Below are 17,079 nucleotides of genomic sequence, written 5' to 3'. Positions count from 1 at the left end.
CCCTCTTATATATACCAGCGTACCCCATTTCTAGTAAGAACTTGAACATTCGACAAAGTACATGATAGTTCTAGAAACGTTGCGTCATAGTAGTCACGTGACTCGCTGACGCAACAATATTCAATTTCAGCATCACAGTTTTATCATACATCTTCACTGTATACTATTGTAATTTACACTAATAACAATATATTTAGATTTGAAAGCGTTTAAATACTAGCATATTTGCAACAGTATATACGATAGTATAAGACAGTATAGAAGGGGTAATATTTAAAACAAATACTTAACGTTCGTGCATGTTTGATGCAGATTAATACATAACAGTTTTCAAACCTTAAAATAAAACGACCATAAAGCGTGAAATAAGAAACATTTGGAAAATGGACACTTCCTACAATTTGAATTTATTGGGTCTGCATGTATAATATTTTATACACAAGTACCTTTGAAAGTAATGTTGTTTGTGTATTTTTTGTTAAGCGCAAAGCTATACATTGAGCTCTCTGTACTGTACCAACCACTGGGGGCCTTTGAAAGTAATTGTTTGTTTGTTTGTGGAATTTTGGCGTTTAGCTATCCGCTAGTCGTATTTAATTTTGAAGTGATAGACTATAGGGAAGGCAGCTAGTCGACACCATCCATCGCCAACTCTTGGGTTACTCTTTATCAATTAATAGTGGGATTGACCGTACATATTAATGCCTCCACAGCTGAATCGCGACCAGCAGATTGCGAGTTGAGCGCCCTAACCATCAGGTCATGCCATACCTCTTTGAAAGCAAAATATATTCGCTGTGATAAGATTATGATTAGAACCACCAGATGACGCTATTATTGTTGTTTTTATAACAAAGCTACACATTGAGTTATCTATGCTCTGTCCAGCGCGGGTAATCGAACCCCAGATTTTAGCGTTAAAAGTCTATAAATTTACCATTGATCCAACGGAAGACGACGGTGATGCATACAAATATTAGCTATTTCGTATTTCTCTATTTGAGGTTGTTTAGTATACAAAATCATATTACGCAAATACAACTGTGCAAAAGGAAAAATGGTACCATGGATAATTTATTATTTTTATTAATTTTTCTGTCAAAAAACATAAAAACAATTATACATCAATTAATAATATAATATATTAATCAACTAACAAATGTAGCTACAGCACAATAAACTTGAAAAATACAGAGAAATGTTTAATTTTCGGTAAGGTAAAAAGGTTTATTTTACAATGCTCCCTATGGCACAATTATAAGTTTGAAAACTTATAGCGCTATAAATTGGGTTGCAATACCCGCAGCGAGCAGAACACAGATGGTCCATTTAGTAGCTTTGCGCTTAACAACAAATAAACCTTAGAATTGTTTTTTAACAGTTTCTTTCTAATTCAGTTAATTAATATAAAGTAATGGTCAAATAAAAAAATAGAATATATTACACAAGTCCATCTGTCCAATGCGCTATCGTTTTGTTGTCTATTAACATGATTTGTCACACTTTTTTACCCAAAATATTTTTTACTATAAAGATACTAATAATAGTCATAATATTTATCAAGACTTGCTTTGAATGTTTCTAGAAACACAACCGTTTTTTGTTTTGTTTTTCTTAGTATATACATTGTTTGTAGAATAACGCACAAAAACGGGTAATTCCCTTACGTTTTCTCTAAGCACGACCTAATTAATTAATAATCGACAGGAAAGAAAAATTCTTGGATTTCGAGTGCTTGCGAACATGACCTACATCAACCAGCAGAGGGCACGACATGATTTGTGGAAAATTGTCACGTATATAAAATTGTAAGAGTCAAAGGGTGATTTGAAAGTGAAACGGGGTTTTACTTTTTATTAGTGAGTATCTATTTTTCAAAAGTTGTGTAGTGTAAGATTACAAACATAATTTTCTTTACTAAACAGAAATTCGTAGGTAAATCGTTTTTGTGACTGCTAGCGAATGATAATGATTGTTCACTCCGCCGGCTTTAGATTAGACTTGCGAGTTAGGTTGTTACTGTTTACACCTACCCGGCGTTGTTGTAACTTATAGTTTAAATATAAGTCGGTCATAATGAAGTTTTGAATAGTTAAATACTGAATTATCGTATCTTATGAATAAGAACATGTAAAATTTATAGGCTTATAAGACTTAGTCAAATGATTTTGAATTTTTTTGTAAAGTAACTGGTAGTATGTTATAACCAATCACTTATGAGCTATAGCATAGTATCGGGTATAGTGAAAGACATTAGGGCATTAAACTTTAAAAATTAAAGTAGTCTAGGAGATGTTTTTGTTCATATTTAAAGTTTATGTTATCGGCGATGAAATCATTATGATTTTAAGCAATTACAAATTTGTGCAAATTGTTCAGAAGTTGGAGGTTTAAGTTTGATTAGTCTCAACTGGTAATAATTTATTAAAATTATAAAGGAAAGACAACTAACCAAGCTTAAAGACACCCAAATATTGCTAACAAATCAGTGTAAATAGCAAAGTACTTTAATACACCAGCAAAGTATTGCTATAATGCTGGTAAAACAGTAGGCTATTTTCATTTTGTTTCCGACAACTGTTTACAATTAGTAGATAGTGGGGGATACACATTGCTTAAGTATTTATTTAGTTTGTATAATATAGATCTATAGTGTTTGCACAAACATGTAACTCCAATGAATAAATAGGAAGTATTGAACTAGAACATTGACAATCAAAGACGCATTCAGAGAATTCTCTTTGTATTGGACTTGGCAAGATTGCCTTTGAAACATGTTTTGGCACATTTTTTTTTTTTCTTCTTCTTCTTCAGGTTGAATAGTTTTGATAGTTGAAAGTTTTAAACTGAGATGTTAAAAGAGTTTTTATTGTGCCATGAACGTTGTCAAATTGCATCACCAAAAGAATATTGTATATTGATTTACCATTGTTAAAACTTCAGATCCAAAGTTTCTTGTAGAGGATACCAGTGACTACAATAGAAAGACAGGTTACTTCCTGTCCATACAAAGGCTCTCATCTTTAACTGGAAATAAGTCTACTGGATGATAGTATAATTTAAACTGTAAAATATTAGTCAGTTTCTAGTCATTCACATCTAAAAGGTTGGTCTTAAGTTGCTGTGTTGAAAAATAGTATGCATTCTTGATATAACAAATTCCTAGGAAGGCATTTGAAGGATTTACCACAGTAGGTGCTGTTTTTCTGTGTAATTGATAGAGTTGTGTAAACTTGTTTCTTGTTGATCCCGAGGAGATGTTAATTTTTATGGAAAATTACACAGTCTTACTGTATATTGGTACAAACCATGAACCAATGGTAAATGGTCTGTTTTCCTAAACCAACAAGATTTCAGTTACAAACCAAAAGAAATACAAGATCAAAAAACCTAACTGCAAGTTATCAACAAATTAACAAGATCTAACAGGTTTTAATGGAAGAGGTGAGACTTCTCAAATTGGCAGAATATAAAGAATTCCAACTTGTTGCACAGTTGATGTACCAGTATACGCTTATCAACAGAAACTGTTCCCAAAAGCTCTGCTGAGAGGCAGATCGAGATACTTGATCACATTTGATCAATAAAGTACAGTTTGAGAAAAGATTGATATTTGGACATATCCATCTTGAAGTGAAATCTATAATTTTATTTTGTGGGTGTATAGTTACTTTTATTGAAATGGGTTTATTACATGACTTTACTGATTCACATAGCCTGTCTAAATTTTTATCTATATTTAAATTGTTATAGTGTTTGAATTATGACACCTATACGTTATTTTGTGTAAGATTTAACAATTTGTATGAAGACTTGGTATAATCAATCTGTTTTTTTTATTTTCCTAAACTATAAATTGAAAGTGATAAACTGTACAAAATCTTTACTTTTTTCAATTCTTGATAATTTAAAGGATTGGTTAGAATATTTGCAATCATTTTTTAACTGAAGACAAAAAAAGTGCTTCCTACTCTTGAAAAATGTCAATAAAATTGAAGTTGTTGCAAACTTGAAGTAGAAATGCAGGAGAGTGTACATTATTAGTACTCAAATTTCTCTTTCAGAAAGTGGATGAAAATCTGGACTCTAGCAAATAAAAGATACTGTCCAATGTTTTTCCTTTGATGGACTTGCTAAGGGAGCTGGTCGACAGTTTTTACTAGCATGAATCACATGTAACAGAATGTCTAAAGAAAAGCCTACAGGTTTTTTCAGCTCTGTTTTTGCCAGCAACTATGGGCTTCTTAGTGGGCTGTCTTCTAAAATTGAAGCAGCTCTCTCGTTAGAATCGGATGGATCAGATACTGACTCTTTACCCCAGAGTTCAGAAACTTCATGCACTGGTTCTCCAGCTTTGTCAGTTGATAATCATGATGTTGGTGCCACTGCTAGGCAGTTTACGCAGGAAACTAAAAAATATTCTAAGAAAGTTAGAGCAATTGGTCGAAAGGACAGATCTGTGTATGGACAGCCAATATGCCATCTACCATTATCGCCACAGCTTCCCAAAACTCACAGTATATGTAGTAGAGATCCTTCTAATGAGTCTTTGGATACTATTGATAGTGGACATGGTAATGGCCAAAGCAGCCCATCTGGATCTAATGAGCAGCCTAGAAAGTTTGACCCTTTTTATGTTTTTCGACATTCAAACTCTGCAGGTATAGGGAGTGAGTCCGACACTTTTGGAAATAGCCCTTGCACAAGTGTTGATTCATCAGACACAGAGTCCATTCCAGAAGGAAGGAGTCTTGGGATCGGTATATCTGGGTCAGATGGCTCCCTACATTCTTGGACATCCAGCATCAGTTGTGATAGTCGGGCTGATGACATCAATAATGAGGCTATGAAATTCATGAAGAGTTATGTGCAAAATATTTTCTTTTCCAGGTGAGTACAGATGTATGTGTGAAATCTACAGACTACCAACCCTGTATATATGGCTAGGTGTGAGATAATTAAAAGTTAATATTTTGACTAAAACAACTATTAGAAAAATGTGGATGGTGCAATATTGTAATGGATTATTTACATCATACCTGTAAGAAATTTTAACTTTTATGACTTGGTTAACCTGCATTTGCATCCTAGTCATAGCAACTAATTCTTTGAGCTATTTTCTTTCATTGTGTAAGAAGTTAGGAAATCTATAAAAGGGCTTTTGAATAATTGCATGGATTTTTTTTTTAAACAAAACCCTGCCATGAGTAGAAATGGCTGAGCTTTAGAATATTCTCTTATGTTTATACAAGAGAAAATATTAACGGTATTCCTGACCCCTAAGCATTCTATTGGATATATTGGAATGGATCCAAAATAATGTAAATATCAACATCTTAGTGGTAAATTGTATGAATGAGAGTTTAAAAATATATAAGGCACCAGAGGTAGAAAAGTATTTCCTCAGGGTTTTAAAGGAGGTCAAAAATCAGATATACAAGCTTCTCTCTTTCAACCTTAGTAGGTCACTAAACAGTAGGCAGGTACCTGAATATTGGAAATTTATTGGTGTTACTCCTAAAGGGTGGGTGTCGTGGGAGTTGCCTTTAAAACTATAGGCAAATTATTTTTGTAGTGGAAATGATTTTAGAAAATCAGATAAAAGGAATTAGTGGAATGTATTGTAACTGAAAGCCCACATAGTTTCATCAAAAGAGTAATCTTACCTCAATAATCTGTTATCTTCTGTTAGGGATGTTGTTATTTAGATGATAGAAAAGGAGTCTTTATAATCTTTACATTTCTAAATTTTTGATGAAGTGTTACTCAAAAAATGCTAAGAAAACCTTATTTTAAGGGTTGGAGAAAGACTGGTTAATTAGATTGGAGGGTGGTTGAATGGAAGAAAGCAAGATTTTTTTATGCAGCCCAGTCAAACTGGATTCTTGTTACTAATGGAGTGTTTCAGGGGTCAGTGCTTGGGCATTTGCTGCTTCTTATTTACTTTACTAATACTGATAGGAGCATAATTAGTAAAGCTTGTTATTTTCATGGATGTTGTGCTAGACCTCAGGTGTGTGTAGCATGCAATGAAAGTCGCTCGTCGGTTGAATGCTTTTTGTGGTAATTTTTGTTTCTTTTAATTGAGGTTGACAAGAGTAGAAACATTTGTCAAAAACAATTTGTTAACCATTATTTTTATCTAGGATCATTCTGTGATCAGAAGTACATTAACACTTGCCAGATATATAGTAGTAAATGCAAATAAAATGTACACATTTTCACTTCTTGGTTTGCAACTTTCGATACTGATAATTGTAACTTCACAATAACAGTCTGTACAGCAGTAACATGCAGTAAGAGTGTGCAGATGATACACTGCATGACCAATTATAAAAAATAAAAAAATGTGGCAGTAACACTATAAAATGTCTTATAATTTCTTAATACCATGTATTCATTCTGCATACTTTCTTTGTGCTGTGGCGGTAATCTTATCTCATGCTATGCAATTTCTGCATGCCTAACTTGGTACTTCCAGCAGTATCCTGTTTATTGAATTGATCTTGTAGCCACTCATGAGTAATGCAACTCTTGTTATGCTGTATTAAAAAAGCATGACAACTAGTGCATGTGCTAAAGTTCAAGGTGAACACCATTGATGTTGCTTGCTTCACATTTCACTTGATTTTATGATTTATGTGAGAAATACAATGTTGCAATCACGTCTGTCAGGACTAGCTGTTATGTCAATTGAAGAAAGTTAATTCACAAGCTCAAAGTCAGGAAAGCTTTTATGACTTATAGAAGAATTTTTAAAGAAAGATTATAAACTGTATTTTATCTACAAGAAGTGTGTGTATGTGTTCTGTATATGTTCTTTTTTTTTTTCTTACATTTTTGAGGTATTTTGCATGAATAGGTTCTTACTGCTTAAACTACTTAAACCCACTGCATGCCACTGCTGTACAGCCTGGTTACTTGGAGATATCATTACCATCAACATGAAGCAAAAACAAAGTAATTTACAGGCATGTGCTCTGAGTAGCTGACTTTTAATACAAGTCATATATAAATAAGTGTGTGATTTGCATGTTAATATTTTATACATGTATCAAAGTTTGAACATGTTTGAAGTGTATGTTTAACTTTAGCATCTTGAATTATTTTACAGTTCTAGTATTACATTTGAAGAGAAGGCTAAGTTTGGGGAGTTGTGTCAGTATGAAGCTGGCAGACTTTGGTTTGCAAGATGTGTTAATGGTCAAGTAAGTTAAAATCTTTGGTTGAGATTGTGTCAAAATCGGTTATTTTAAACTTTTAAGAGTACTGAAAGTACACCTTGGTCATCTTTATTTTACCTTTATTCATGTGTCGCATCGTTGCTTCTTTCAATCGATGATGATATTCTTACATTTGTGAAACCATAATTTTATATATCAATCTGTTTTTCCAGTTCACAATTATGTAGCTCTGTTTCTGTGTATACATCTATTTAAATGTCTGAAATTAATCAAATCATTTGATTATTTAAAAAAAAAACATTACAAATTATATCTGTAAATGTATTAATAAATGTAATTATTTTTATTTTAATACTGTATAACATTTTTATTTTTCACTCATTAGTCAAATATTAAAATAATAGCAGACTTGTAGTTTATATCAAGTTTTTGTTTCATTTTATTTAAACATTCTGTACCAGTCTCTTATTTTTGTTTCTATAGAAAAAAAAAAGAAAAAAAAAAAGTTGTTGAGAACTTAGAAAATGATCTGGCTTTTTATTTACAGAGAGTTCATAACAAAAGGGTGACAGAAAGTACCTTTTATAGTCTTGTCCAGCATTTTGCAATAGTTCTCTTTGAATGTGGAGAATCAGATGATTTTTCTCCAGCCAAGTCTCTAATGAATATGTGTTTGACATTTTTTCATGAAGGTAAGGAATTCTAAGTAAATTTCACATGTAAAATAAAGGCATTATGCTTTAAATTGGGTTTAACCCATTCCAGATGGGTGAAAGGCTATGACATCGCATTTGTTGACTTCCATTCAAAATTTTATTGAACTACTATTTCATGAATTTTGTGTGTGTGTCTGTCTGTCTGTCACGTAGTATTTTGAATGCAGCACTGGTTCAGATTGGATGTTTGTGATGTCAAAATACTAAGTCTGTAGTATGCGGCCCATGATGTCTTTTTCTGCGGCCCGCCTAACATTTATAAAATTCACTGTACTACGGCCCACGCATGATACTTGGACAGCCCCTGCGGCCTTTTCATTATTTTTAATTTGATATAAGATTCTTTGTGACCACAGCCAAATGAGAGCTGTATCAGAGCACTGAAAAATACTAAGCTCAGGGTGGCCACTTTTTTTATCAGCACTGTATTTTAAACTTGAATGTGGCCCGGGTCGACTCCGGTAATCAAAATCTGGCCCGTGGTACAAAAAAAATCAACCAAACTCGTACAGAGATTCGTTACTGAAAATAACAGATTAAATATATAGTTTTTTCTTAAATGTTTGATAATTATCTGGACATCATAAAGATTTTGCATGTGAAATTTGAAAATTTTCTGATGCACAAAAGTATTTTTAATCTTAAAATGAAAATTACTTTGCATGTTGGATAGGCATGATACAAAAAGAAAAAAAAGGCATTAGAAAAACATTGCTTTACAAACCTTAAGACTCAATAAATAAATAAATAAATAAATAAATAAATAAATATATATGTATATGTATATATATTTTGCATATGAAAGCGTTAAATATTTACTGATAATCTGCCAAACTTCATTATCATACGTTTACTAATTTAAAAGTTATAGCATACAATTGTAACAAGCACAAAATGGTTAAGAGATTGGTCCCAGGGACCAAGCCCATGCTGAAAAGTTAGTGAGTAAATATTTATACTTTTTGAAAAGCCAGTACAAGTGTTTCATGTTTCTCATCTTTCAAGATTAGTTACAATAGTTGTAGATGTATTATTTTTGTATCATAGACATAATGCACCTTGTTTATTTCTCAGTAATCTCTACAGAGTTTGTTGTGCAATAACTTACTTTCTCAAAGTGCTTGTAATCGCATAGTTCTACAGGACTTAAAATTGAGACATTTTTATTGTACACTTTCAGTACTTGTATTCATTCCTAAGTTTTCTTTAATTAGATATGTCACTAATACTTTGTTTAATCTGCATTTTATAGAAACTAATACAAGTTAAAATATTTCTACAAATGGTCTGTATCTTCAAGTTACTGATTTTTTGCTCAGTAAATGTTGTATTTTTTCATTATTGAAAAAAAAGTAACTTGCATTTCAGAAGTTTCTAGCTTAGACTGAAATCTAGTATTACATCATGTAAAATAAAATGTAAACCAACTGATCGAATAAGAAGGAAAAAAGAAAAGGCCTTGTTGTTTTGGACCCTTGGAGACTACATGAATACGTTTGAAATATGATTGTAATTTTATCTATATTAACGTGTAGTTTTAAGTAAATTGCATGTATTGGTTAACATTTTTTCCACTTTTGCATCTTCCAGTGTCACAGGGAAATAGTCCACCTACCAAAGAATATCTGTACAAATATCTGAAGGAACAACCTATATGGCATTCACTTCATTTTTGGAATGCTGCTTTTTTTGATGCTGTACAGAAAGAAAGAAGTTTGAGACCTATGCCTACTAGGTATTTAACAAATGTTACAGTAATATAGTATTTTAACTTTGTAATAATTTTTCTTTTATTGAGAAGCACTTACAACAGAAATTGTTGCATTTTGTATTAACTACATGTCTCTGACTAACTGGCATGAAGTTTAGGTTTTGTTTGCTTCCCAGAAACTGGGTTTGGTTCCCTAAAGTGCACAGAGAACCTATTATGTGGCTTTATGCTGGAACACAAACTAAAATTTAAATGTTAATTTTATTAGCTAAAATAAGGCCAAAACAAGCTATATGCCAAATTTTATTTTAGTTTCTTTGCTGACCTGTAGTTTACCAAACTACTCGGTGTTTGCTGTCAGGTTATATTAATACAGGTAGATCTTTCATGTTTTTTCTTTTTAAAGTTCTTTAGAAAGTTTTATTATGTCATTAGTTCTGAAACAGTGTAATATATTTCCCCTTAGGCTATAAGGTGATGTGTATCTTTTATAGTTATAACATTACCTTCTATATAATGAAAATATAAATTTTTATTAATTTTTTGTTTTAGAAAAGAGATGAACCATCTTAGTCTTGAAGACATCAGAGATGAGACAAGTTTCCAAGAGAATATCACGTTTGGTCAACTAGGGTAATAAAAAACAACTTTGTTATAACTAAAAAATTACCACAAGCATTTCAATATTCTGCTAAGTACAATATAAGTACAGTTTTTTTTTACAACACTTTCATTACTCCAGTACTATTTTTTTCAACTAAAAAAAAACTTGCAAACTCTAAAGTTTATTAATACTATAGTTTTCAAATACTATTAATTTTAGTATAAATGGAAGTATAATTGATACATAATTGGATTTTTTAATGCTGTTGTTCCATGAAATGTTCCCCCAAAACAAGATTTATAAAAAGAACAAAAAAAGAAACCTGCATTATTATTGTAAAAGTGAGTAAGCCTTTAAATAATAAGTGAGCCAAAAGGAGGCAAATGTAAGATTAAAATTTGGGGAAAAAACTATTGAAGATAGACTATAAAAACTTTCCTCGTTTGTATGATACATCACTCTTGTTAGTAGTACATAACATATGAAGAACACTCGTGATTAATAACCTTAGTTTATCAATTTCAGAGATGTTTTCCTCTGGTGTTAATTATCTGAAAGTTTCAGCTGTAATTCTTATTTTTTGGAAAATGTAACACGTGTTGTTCCTCAGTTTGGGGCAGTTGGTGCTATCTTTTCAACTGTTACAGCTGACGTGTTTTTGTTTCCTACCTTGCAGAATCGAATACAAATCATTTTGTTATGTGAAAAGATAAATACTTTGATATATAACTTATATAAATATGTAACTTGTAATTACCGAACTAAGTTGTCAATTATGACTCAAACCAAACTATACCTAGTTAAAATATAGTAAGTAATAGAAAAAAAAATACTTAATTTTGTTATGAGCCAATAATTGATAACCCATTTTGCTGAATTCAACTACAATAGAAGGAATAAGGTTTTTCTTGGGTATTATTACCATTAAATAAGGATAAGTTTATATTCAAAGTACAACTGAAAAATATAATTTGGCAAATTAATTTATATTCATAACCTATGAAATCCTAGATTTCTTGTTAAAGTTCCAGTACAATAACCTTTTTATGGAGCTTGAAATAGTCCTTGGTGAGCTTGTCAAACAGATATGGAACTAAGATGTGTAAAAAGGAGATGAACTTCACATCTGTTTGGTTCGCTGTTTCTGACAAGCTCCACATATAACTCTCTACTTTTATTTCTCATGTACACGTTTTTAAAGATTTGAACTGACAAACAAATGTATTGCTTTTTCAAACTATTTTTTCCTTTGTTTTTGCATATTTCAGAACGTTCACTCACAACATGCATGCCTTTGGTTTAAGTAAAGCTTTGTGTCTGGAATTTCTCAGGAAACAAAGTACCATTGCCAATCTTCCATCAGGTACAGTTTTTGTATAATAGAAATATAATCATGGTACTGTCTATATATAGTTAAAATGTACTTGAGAACTGATTATGTTATACGGGACTTGTTGACATGGTATTGCTTGTACACCTAATGCTATCCAGTGGAGATTTTGTATTCAAAGAGCACATTTCTTAAATGGCAAAGTTATAAAACTTAAACAGAATATATTTGATAAAAACATATAAATATTGTCTTAACAGGAGAATGGGATTTTTTTTACCTATTATATTGAACTTATCAAAACTGACTTTAATCAGCAGATTTTTCCCTAACAAAATAAATTGATGGAATTTGGTGTTTTTGATACTTTTTAATTTCAATATTTTTTCAAGAAAGAAAAAATAAATAAAAGTCTACTTTCAGAACAAGTCCAGCTGCTTCAAGAAAATATAGAACGGATTTACCAAGACAGAGGAAGGTGACACACAGTTCATCCCAGAGTATCAAAACCAGTCCAGTTGTTTGTGAATAACCAAAACTTGCCCTTTAAAAAATATCTAAAATAAAAACAAGTCTATTAAATATATCAATAAATTTCATGTTGAAACCATAGAGTAATACATGTATTTATTTATGTATTTTATCATGTATTTTTATTTTTTGAGTATATAATAGGATGTAAGCATTGAATTGTATCACTGTTTATATTATTTGATTTGGGTAGTTGTTTTAGTATTTAGAGGTGTATTCTATTTGCAGTACATTAACAATTATGTAATTGTTTTTTTTGTTTGTCATTATTTAAAATTGAAACTGATAAAATGTGAGTTAAATGCAGAACTTTGTATAGCACTACTGTCACATATTTATAATAGCCACTGTTGTTGGGTATTGGACAGAAATCTTCCCAATACTAGTGACCTATATAACGTTAGGTTTATTGTTGTATTTTAGACGGAACTTTCTTTGGTACAATACTAGTGACATGTGTTTCCTTATTCTTCTTGGACTCTAGACACAAACCTTTAAGTACAATACTAGTGATGTATATTACACTGTATGCTGTTGTTGTTGTTGTTGAACTGTACACAGAAAGCTTTCTCAAGTGCAATACTAGTGATATATTACATTAGATTTGCTGTCATTGTTTGACTTTAGAGAGAACTTCCATCTTGACTACAATGCTACTGACATGTGCCATGTTTGGTCCACGTAGTGCTTGTTTTCAAGTACCGAGTGTAGAATTTCTCAATGAAATAAGATTTTGTCCGTACATATCTATGGAAATGTAATGTATTCTTAAAACACTAAAAGTTGATAATTAACCGAAGGAGTCGGTTTCTTAAAACTTTTCCAGAAAAAAAAATATTGCAAGCTTTGGATTATACATTTAATCCTCGTAGTTTGCTCTTAGTGAACACTTGCCATCCTTGTTCAGAAGCAATACCTGTTAGTTATAGTTCAAAAAGTATTCCATTACTTTGTCATTATATGTACTAACCATATTAAACTGTTTATCCTATAGAGAACTTGTGTCACAAGTATAGCTTGTATCAAGATGTTAATAGGTTAACTCTGTTTACCAGTTGTTTAATAATTCACTTTCATATAAGTAATACTCAAATTATTTTTATTTCTTTGGTTAAGCTGGTTAAAATGCTAAACAAATTTTTAGGAATGATTATTGTTTGAGTCATTGAAAGCACCTGGTATTTCATAAATATTTTGGTGGAACATTAGTTATTTAATATTGCTCATTTAAACCTTGTTGTGTAATTGGTTTTAGGATTAACAAATTTTTTATTTATGTATGTGTTGTTGTGCAACTGGTTCTACAGATTTAATTGTTTAATATTTTCATGTTTTATGTTTGACATTTGGTACATAGATAATAAATAGAAAGTATTTTCCTATACATAGTTTTAGGTAAACATGAGTGTAGCAGTGTGATCTCATATTTTGTATAGTATATTTAAAAGAAACCTGTATTTTATTATCTTGAAATACCTGAAACTTGTTTGTTCAAGTACTTTATAGTCATACCTTCAAGAAGTTGACATGAGATATTTCACCTTTACATTTGCCAAATAAAGCCACTTGTTTATTTCAAGAATATATATAAACAATTGATAAATTACCTTGTTTTAAAAGAAAAAAAAATGTATATACATAATTTTTTTAAAGATTTGTGATGCCATAACATGGTTATTCTTGAGTGCTATTTATATAAAAGTAAAGTCTATATCAACTGAAATACTGATTTACAATGGCTTTTTTAACCCATTGACTGTGGCTGCTCTAAGCACATGTAATTTTTGCAAGCCATAAACTATATATGTCATACTTGCATTCAAATGCTGGAGGCAGACTGTGTAATATACAGTGAATCAGTAGTTACTGGGTTAGTTTCAAATCATAGTTAATAAAGACGTTTTTTCCAAATATATTTGGATGTTACATCATTTAAATTTATTGGCTGAGAATTTGAAATGGATGATATCTGTTTTATGATTATTAGTTATGTTACTGACATGGTGCAAGAATAATAACCTGTCCTGAAGACGATACAAAATTATATTTAAATTTGTCATAAACTAACACTGACCACCAAAATATGTGACTAATTATAAATTCATAACTATGTTAATTTATTGCTTACAGTTGAAAAATTTTGTTTATTAAAGGAAGAAAATTGAACTTCAGCAGTGAGAAATGCATCCATTTTTATCAACTGTTAATTTCAGAAAAAACTAGATTTTCTCTCAATTTTTTTTATTATGAAAAATTTGGACTAATTTTAAATTTAAACTGTCCTCATTACTATCTGCTTGAATGTATAAGAGTTTCTAGAAGAGAAAGTTAAAATCAATAGCTTAACTACTGGAGCCATCTACAAATTATTTTGTATGACAGCTTAATATATTATTGTTTTAGAAATAATGTTAACTTTAAATTTTTAAAATGTTAAAAATGTATGACAAATTGGATGCTCATGTACTTTTTTTTTTCATTTCTTTTTGCAAAGTTTGAAAAACTTAATATGCTGTTGTGTTCATAACTTATTGTAATCAGTAGTATAAAGGTTTAGCCAGTAATTTAGTATTCATTGGAAATTGTGTATATTTGCTTTGAGTTTGTAATAATGTGAATAATAGTTGTAAGTAAAAAGAGTTGATATATTAAAAGGTAGAAGTCTGTAATAAACATTTCAAACTACATCTGTCCGTTTCTGCAACCTTCTATTAACAATCAATTTGTATGATGATTAAGTGTATGGACAGGCAAGTCCAAGCTATTTCTTCTTAAATATACATCTTTATGGCCATAATAATTACCATGGGGATACTACTGTGTGCTATACTTGTTTATTAATATAATCCTTGGAAATCATGGTCCATGTATATTTATGTTTTAATCATTAGCAAAATGTAAAAGGCATTCGTTGAAAATGGGTACTTTGAAGAATTTTAATGTTTTTTTTTGTACACTTTATTGGTTGATATTTAATTTTGTGTATTTATGTTTCATTTTATGGGAATTTAATCTATTTCTGTACATCCATATGTCTCAAATACAGTGCTTTTTTATATAGGAGATATCTTTCTTTTTCGAAGCCACTGATTTGATTTACAGACTGGTTGGATTTTAGTTTGATTTAAAAGCGTTTCAATTAAATCAGTTTTGTGTACCAAAGGAATCTTTCTTCGTTTGGAAAAATTAATGTAGGAGATATTGTATTACCACTTTCAAGTGTTTTATACTGTTTGGCAGGGCATTTCTCTAGAATTTCAATTTTTCCACTGTATTACTAGTACAAAGAATTTAAAAGAACAGCAGGATGTCAATTAGAAAAACCTCATTTTTAGATTAACTGTATTTGTGTTAGAAGAATCACTTGAAGAAGCATATATCAACACTGTTAAGTAAAAGATTTGGTATCTGTGGCTTATAGATTATATATTTATAATATGTTAGGTTAGAGTTCATGAACATTAAGAAATATATTAGATGGTTAGTTATTTTCAAAATTCTGTTGATTGTGAAACTAGTTCATAAGCTCAGGTAATAATCATGTGTTTAAATAAATGTGTGGATGTTTTCTAAATGTTGTAAGTGATATTCCAGTTGAAATATGTAAAAGTGAGAATTTGTAGCATTTAAAGTTGTTCAATAAATAGAATATTTACACGGAAGGATGTTGGGCAGGTTTCTTTAGACTATTTAATTAAAATAATTCCAATCCACATAACTATGAAAGATCAGTTTTATTTCTTCCTAAACGTTTCTACAAGCTACTTTGACTTGTGCACTGTAACTTGTAGATAGATAGATATATAAAATAAAAACAAAAAAAATCATTTTAACTGTAATACCAGTCATGTAAAAATAAATTTATTTGTATAGTTTTCATGGATGTTCAACGAAGTAACTGAATATACGCGATAATTAACATGAATCCATACAGTTATTGAAGCTGTCTTTTCTGAATGACTGAAAATCTAATTCAATACTCGTTCACTATTAACCATTCGCTTTAAAGCAAAACATACTGATTCAATGATTCACCGTTTCTCGTATTTATACTATATTCTTGTCTCTCGATACTTCCCGAATTTACGAGATTTTCGTGACGTCCAATTTAGAACTTTCTAGTCTTGCTTCCACAAACTTACTTCATCTTAACGTCGTACGACCTCTAGCTAACGTCCCATTTAAAATAGCTTTGGAACCGATCACTTATCTGTATAGTCTAAGCACGTAATAGCTATTTTCTCGTGTGCCTGATGTTGAAGTTTAACGCACTCGGCATTGCTATTAACAAACTTGTATAATTTTGCTCTTCAATTTTGAAAGATTTTGCACTACCTTAATTTTCTTTATTAATGTACTTACTGTCTCTCTGACTATTTCTTCTTCTTTCAGTGCGTTCCTGTTCTTCATTTTCAACTTTTCATTTCTGAACAGTGGTACACAATAGGCTGTTAGTTACCTTTCACGTTGTTTTTCAATCTTACCACCTCTTGTTTCTACCTCTGTTCAAGAAGCCGAAATGTCATCTGTAATGAGACTAGTTAATGTCCTCTACTATAATTGTTTACAAAATTCGAGACATCATACAATGCCATTATCTCGAAACTCCTCACCTTCTACCATCCTTATGGCTGTTGGAGGTTCTTTGTTTGTGGAAGATTCTACTGTCTATTTTCTCTATTTTTGCATTTCGCCTTCCTTCCTAGTTCCTCTATCTCATGTGCATTTTCCTTTCTTGAATCAGACGTCGACGTTTTTATCTAGTTCTTTCCACTGCCTGGTATTACTCTGCCCTCATCATTCGCTGTTGAGGAACACGTCATCACACTCTCTCTTTGCTGTTTTTCTCGGGTTGGTACTATGATTTCTCTTTCTACTATTTCTTGTGTTTCTTCATAATGTTATGTCTCCGTTTGTTAATTAACGTTCCGTAACTTCGTTCCGACGAAACTTTAACGACACAAGTCTTTACTTAATAAAACTGGTTTATTCTTTCCGAATAT

General features: G+C 30.9%; 1 protein-coding gene across 1 annotated transcript; it reads left to right on the top strand.

Annotated features, from left to right (window-relative positions):
- Positions 1–1,772: 1,772 nt before the first annotated feature.
- Positions 1,773–15,738, top strand: LOC106478184 (uncharacterized protein KIAA0513-like). Its single transcript, XM_013938705.2, has 8 exons — positions 1,773–1,859; positions 4,065–4,890; positions 7,115–7,208; positions 7,732–7,876; positions 9,491–9,635; positions 10,164–10,244; positions 11,484–11,578; positions 11,969–15,738. The coding sequence occupies exons 2-8, from the start codon at positions 4,184–4,186 to the stop codon at positions 12,025–12,027; spliced, it is 1,326 nt and encodes a 441-aa protein (XP_013794159.1). The 5' UTR covers positions 1,773–1,859; positions 4,065–4,183; the 3' UTR covers positions 12,028–15,738.
- The last annotated feature ends 1,341 nt before the right edge of the window (positions 15,739–17,079 follow it).

Source organism: Limulus polyphemus, unplaced genomic scaffold (genome assembly GCF_000517525.1).
Source record: "Limulus polyphemus unplaced genomic scaffold, Limulus_polyphemus-2.1.2 Scaffold187, whole genome shotgun sequence".
NCBI lineage: Eukaryota > Metazoa > Arthropoda > Merostomata > Xiphosura > Limulidae > Limulus > Limulus polyphemus.
The sequence above is the reverse complement of the archived record's forward strand: the minus strand, read 5'-3'. Positions and strand labels throughout refer to the sequence as shown.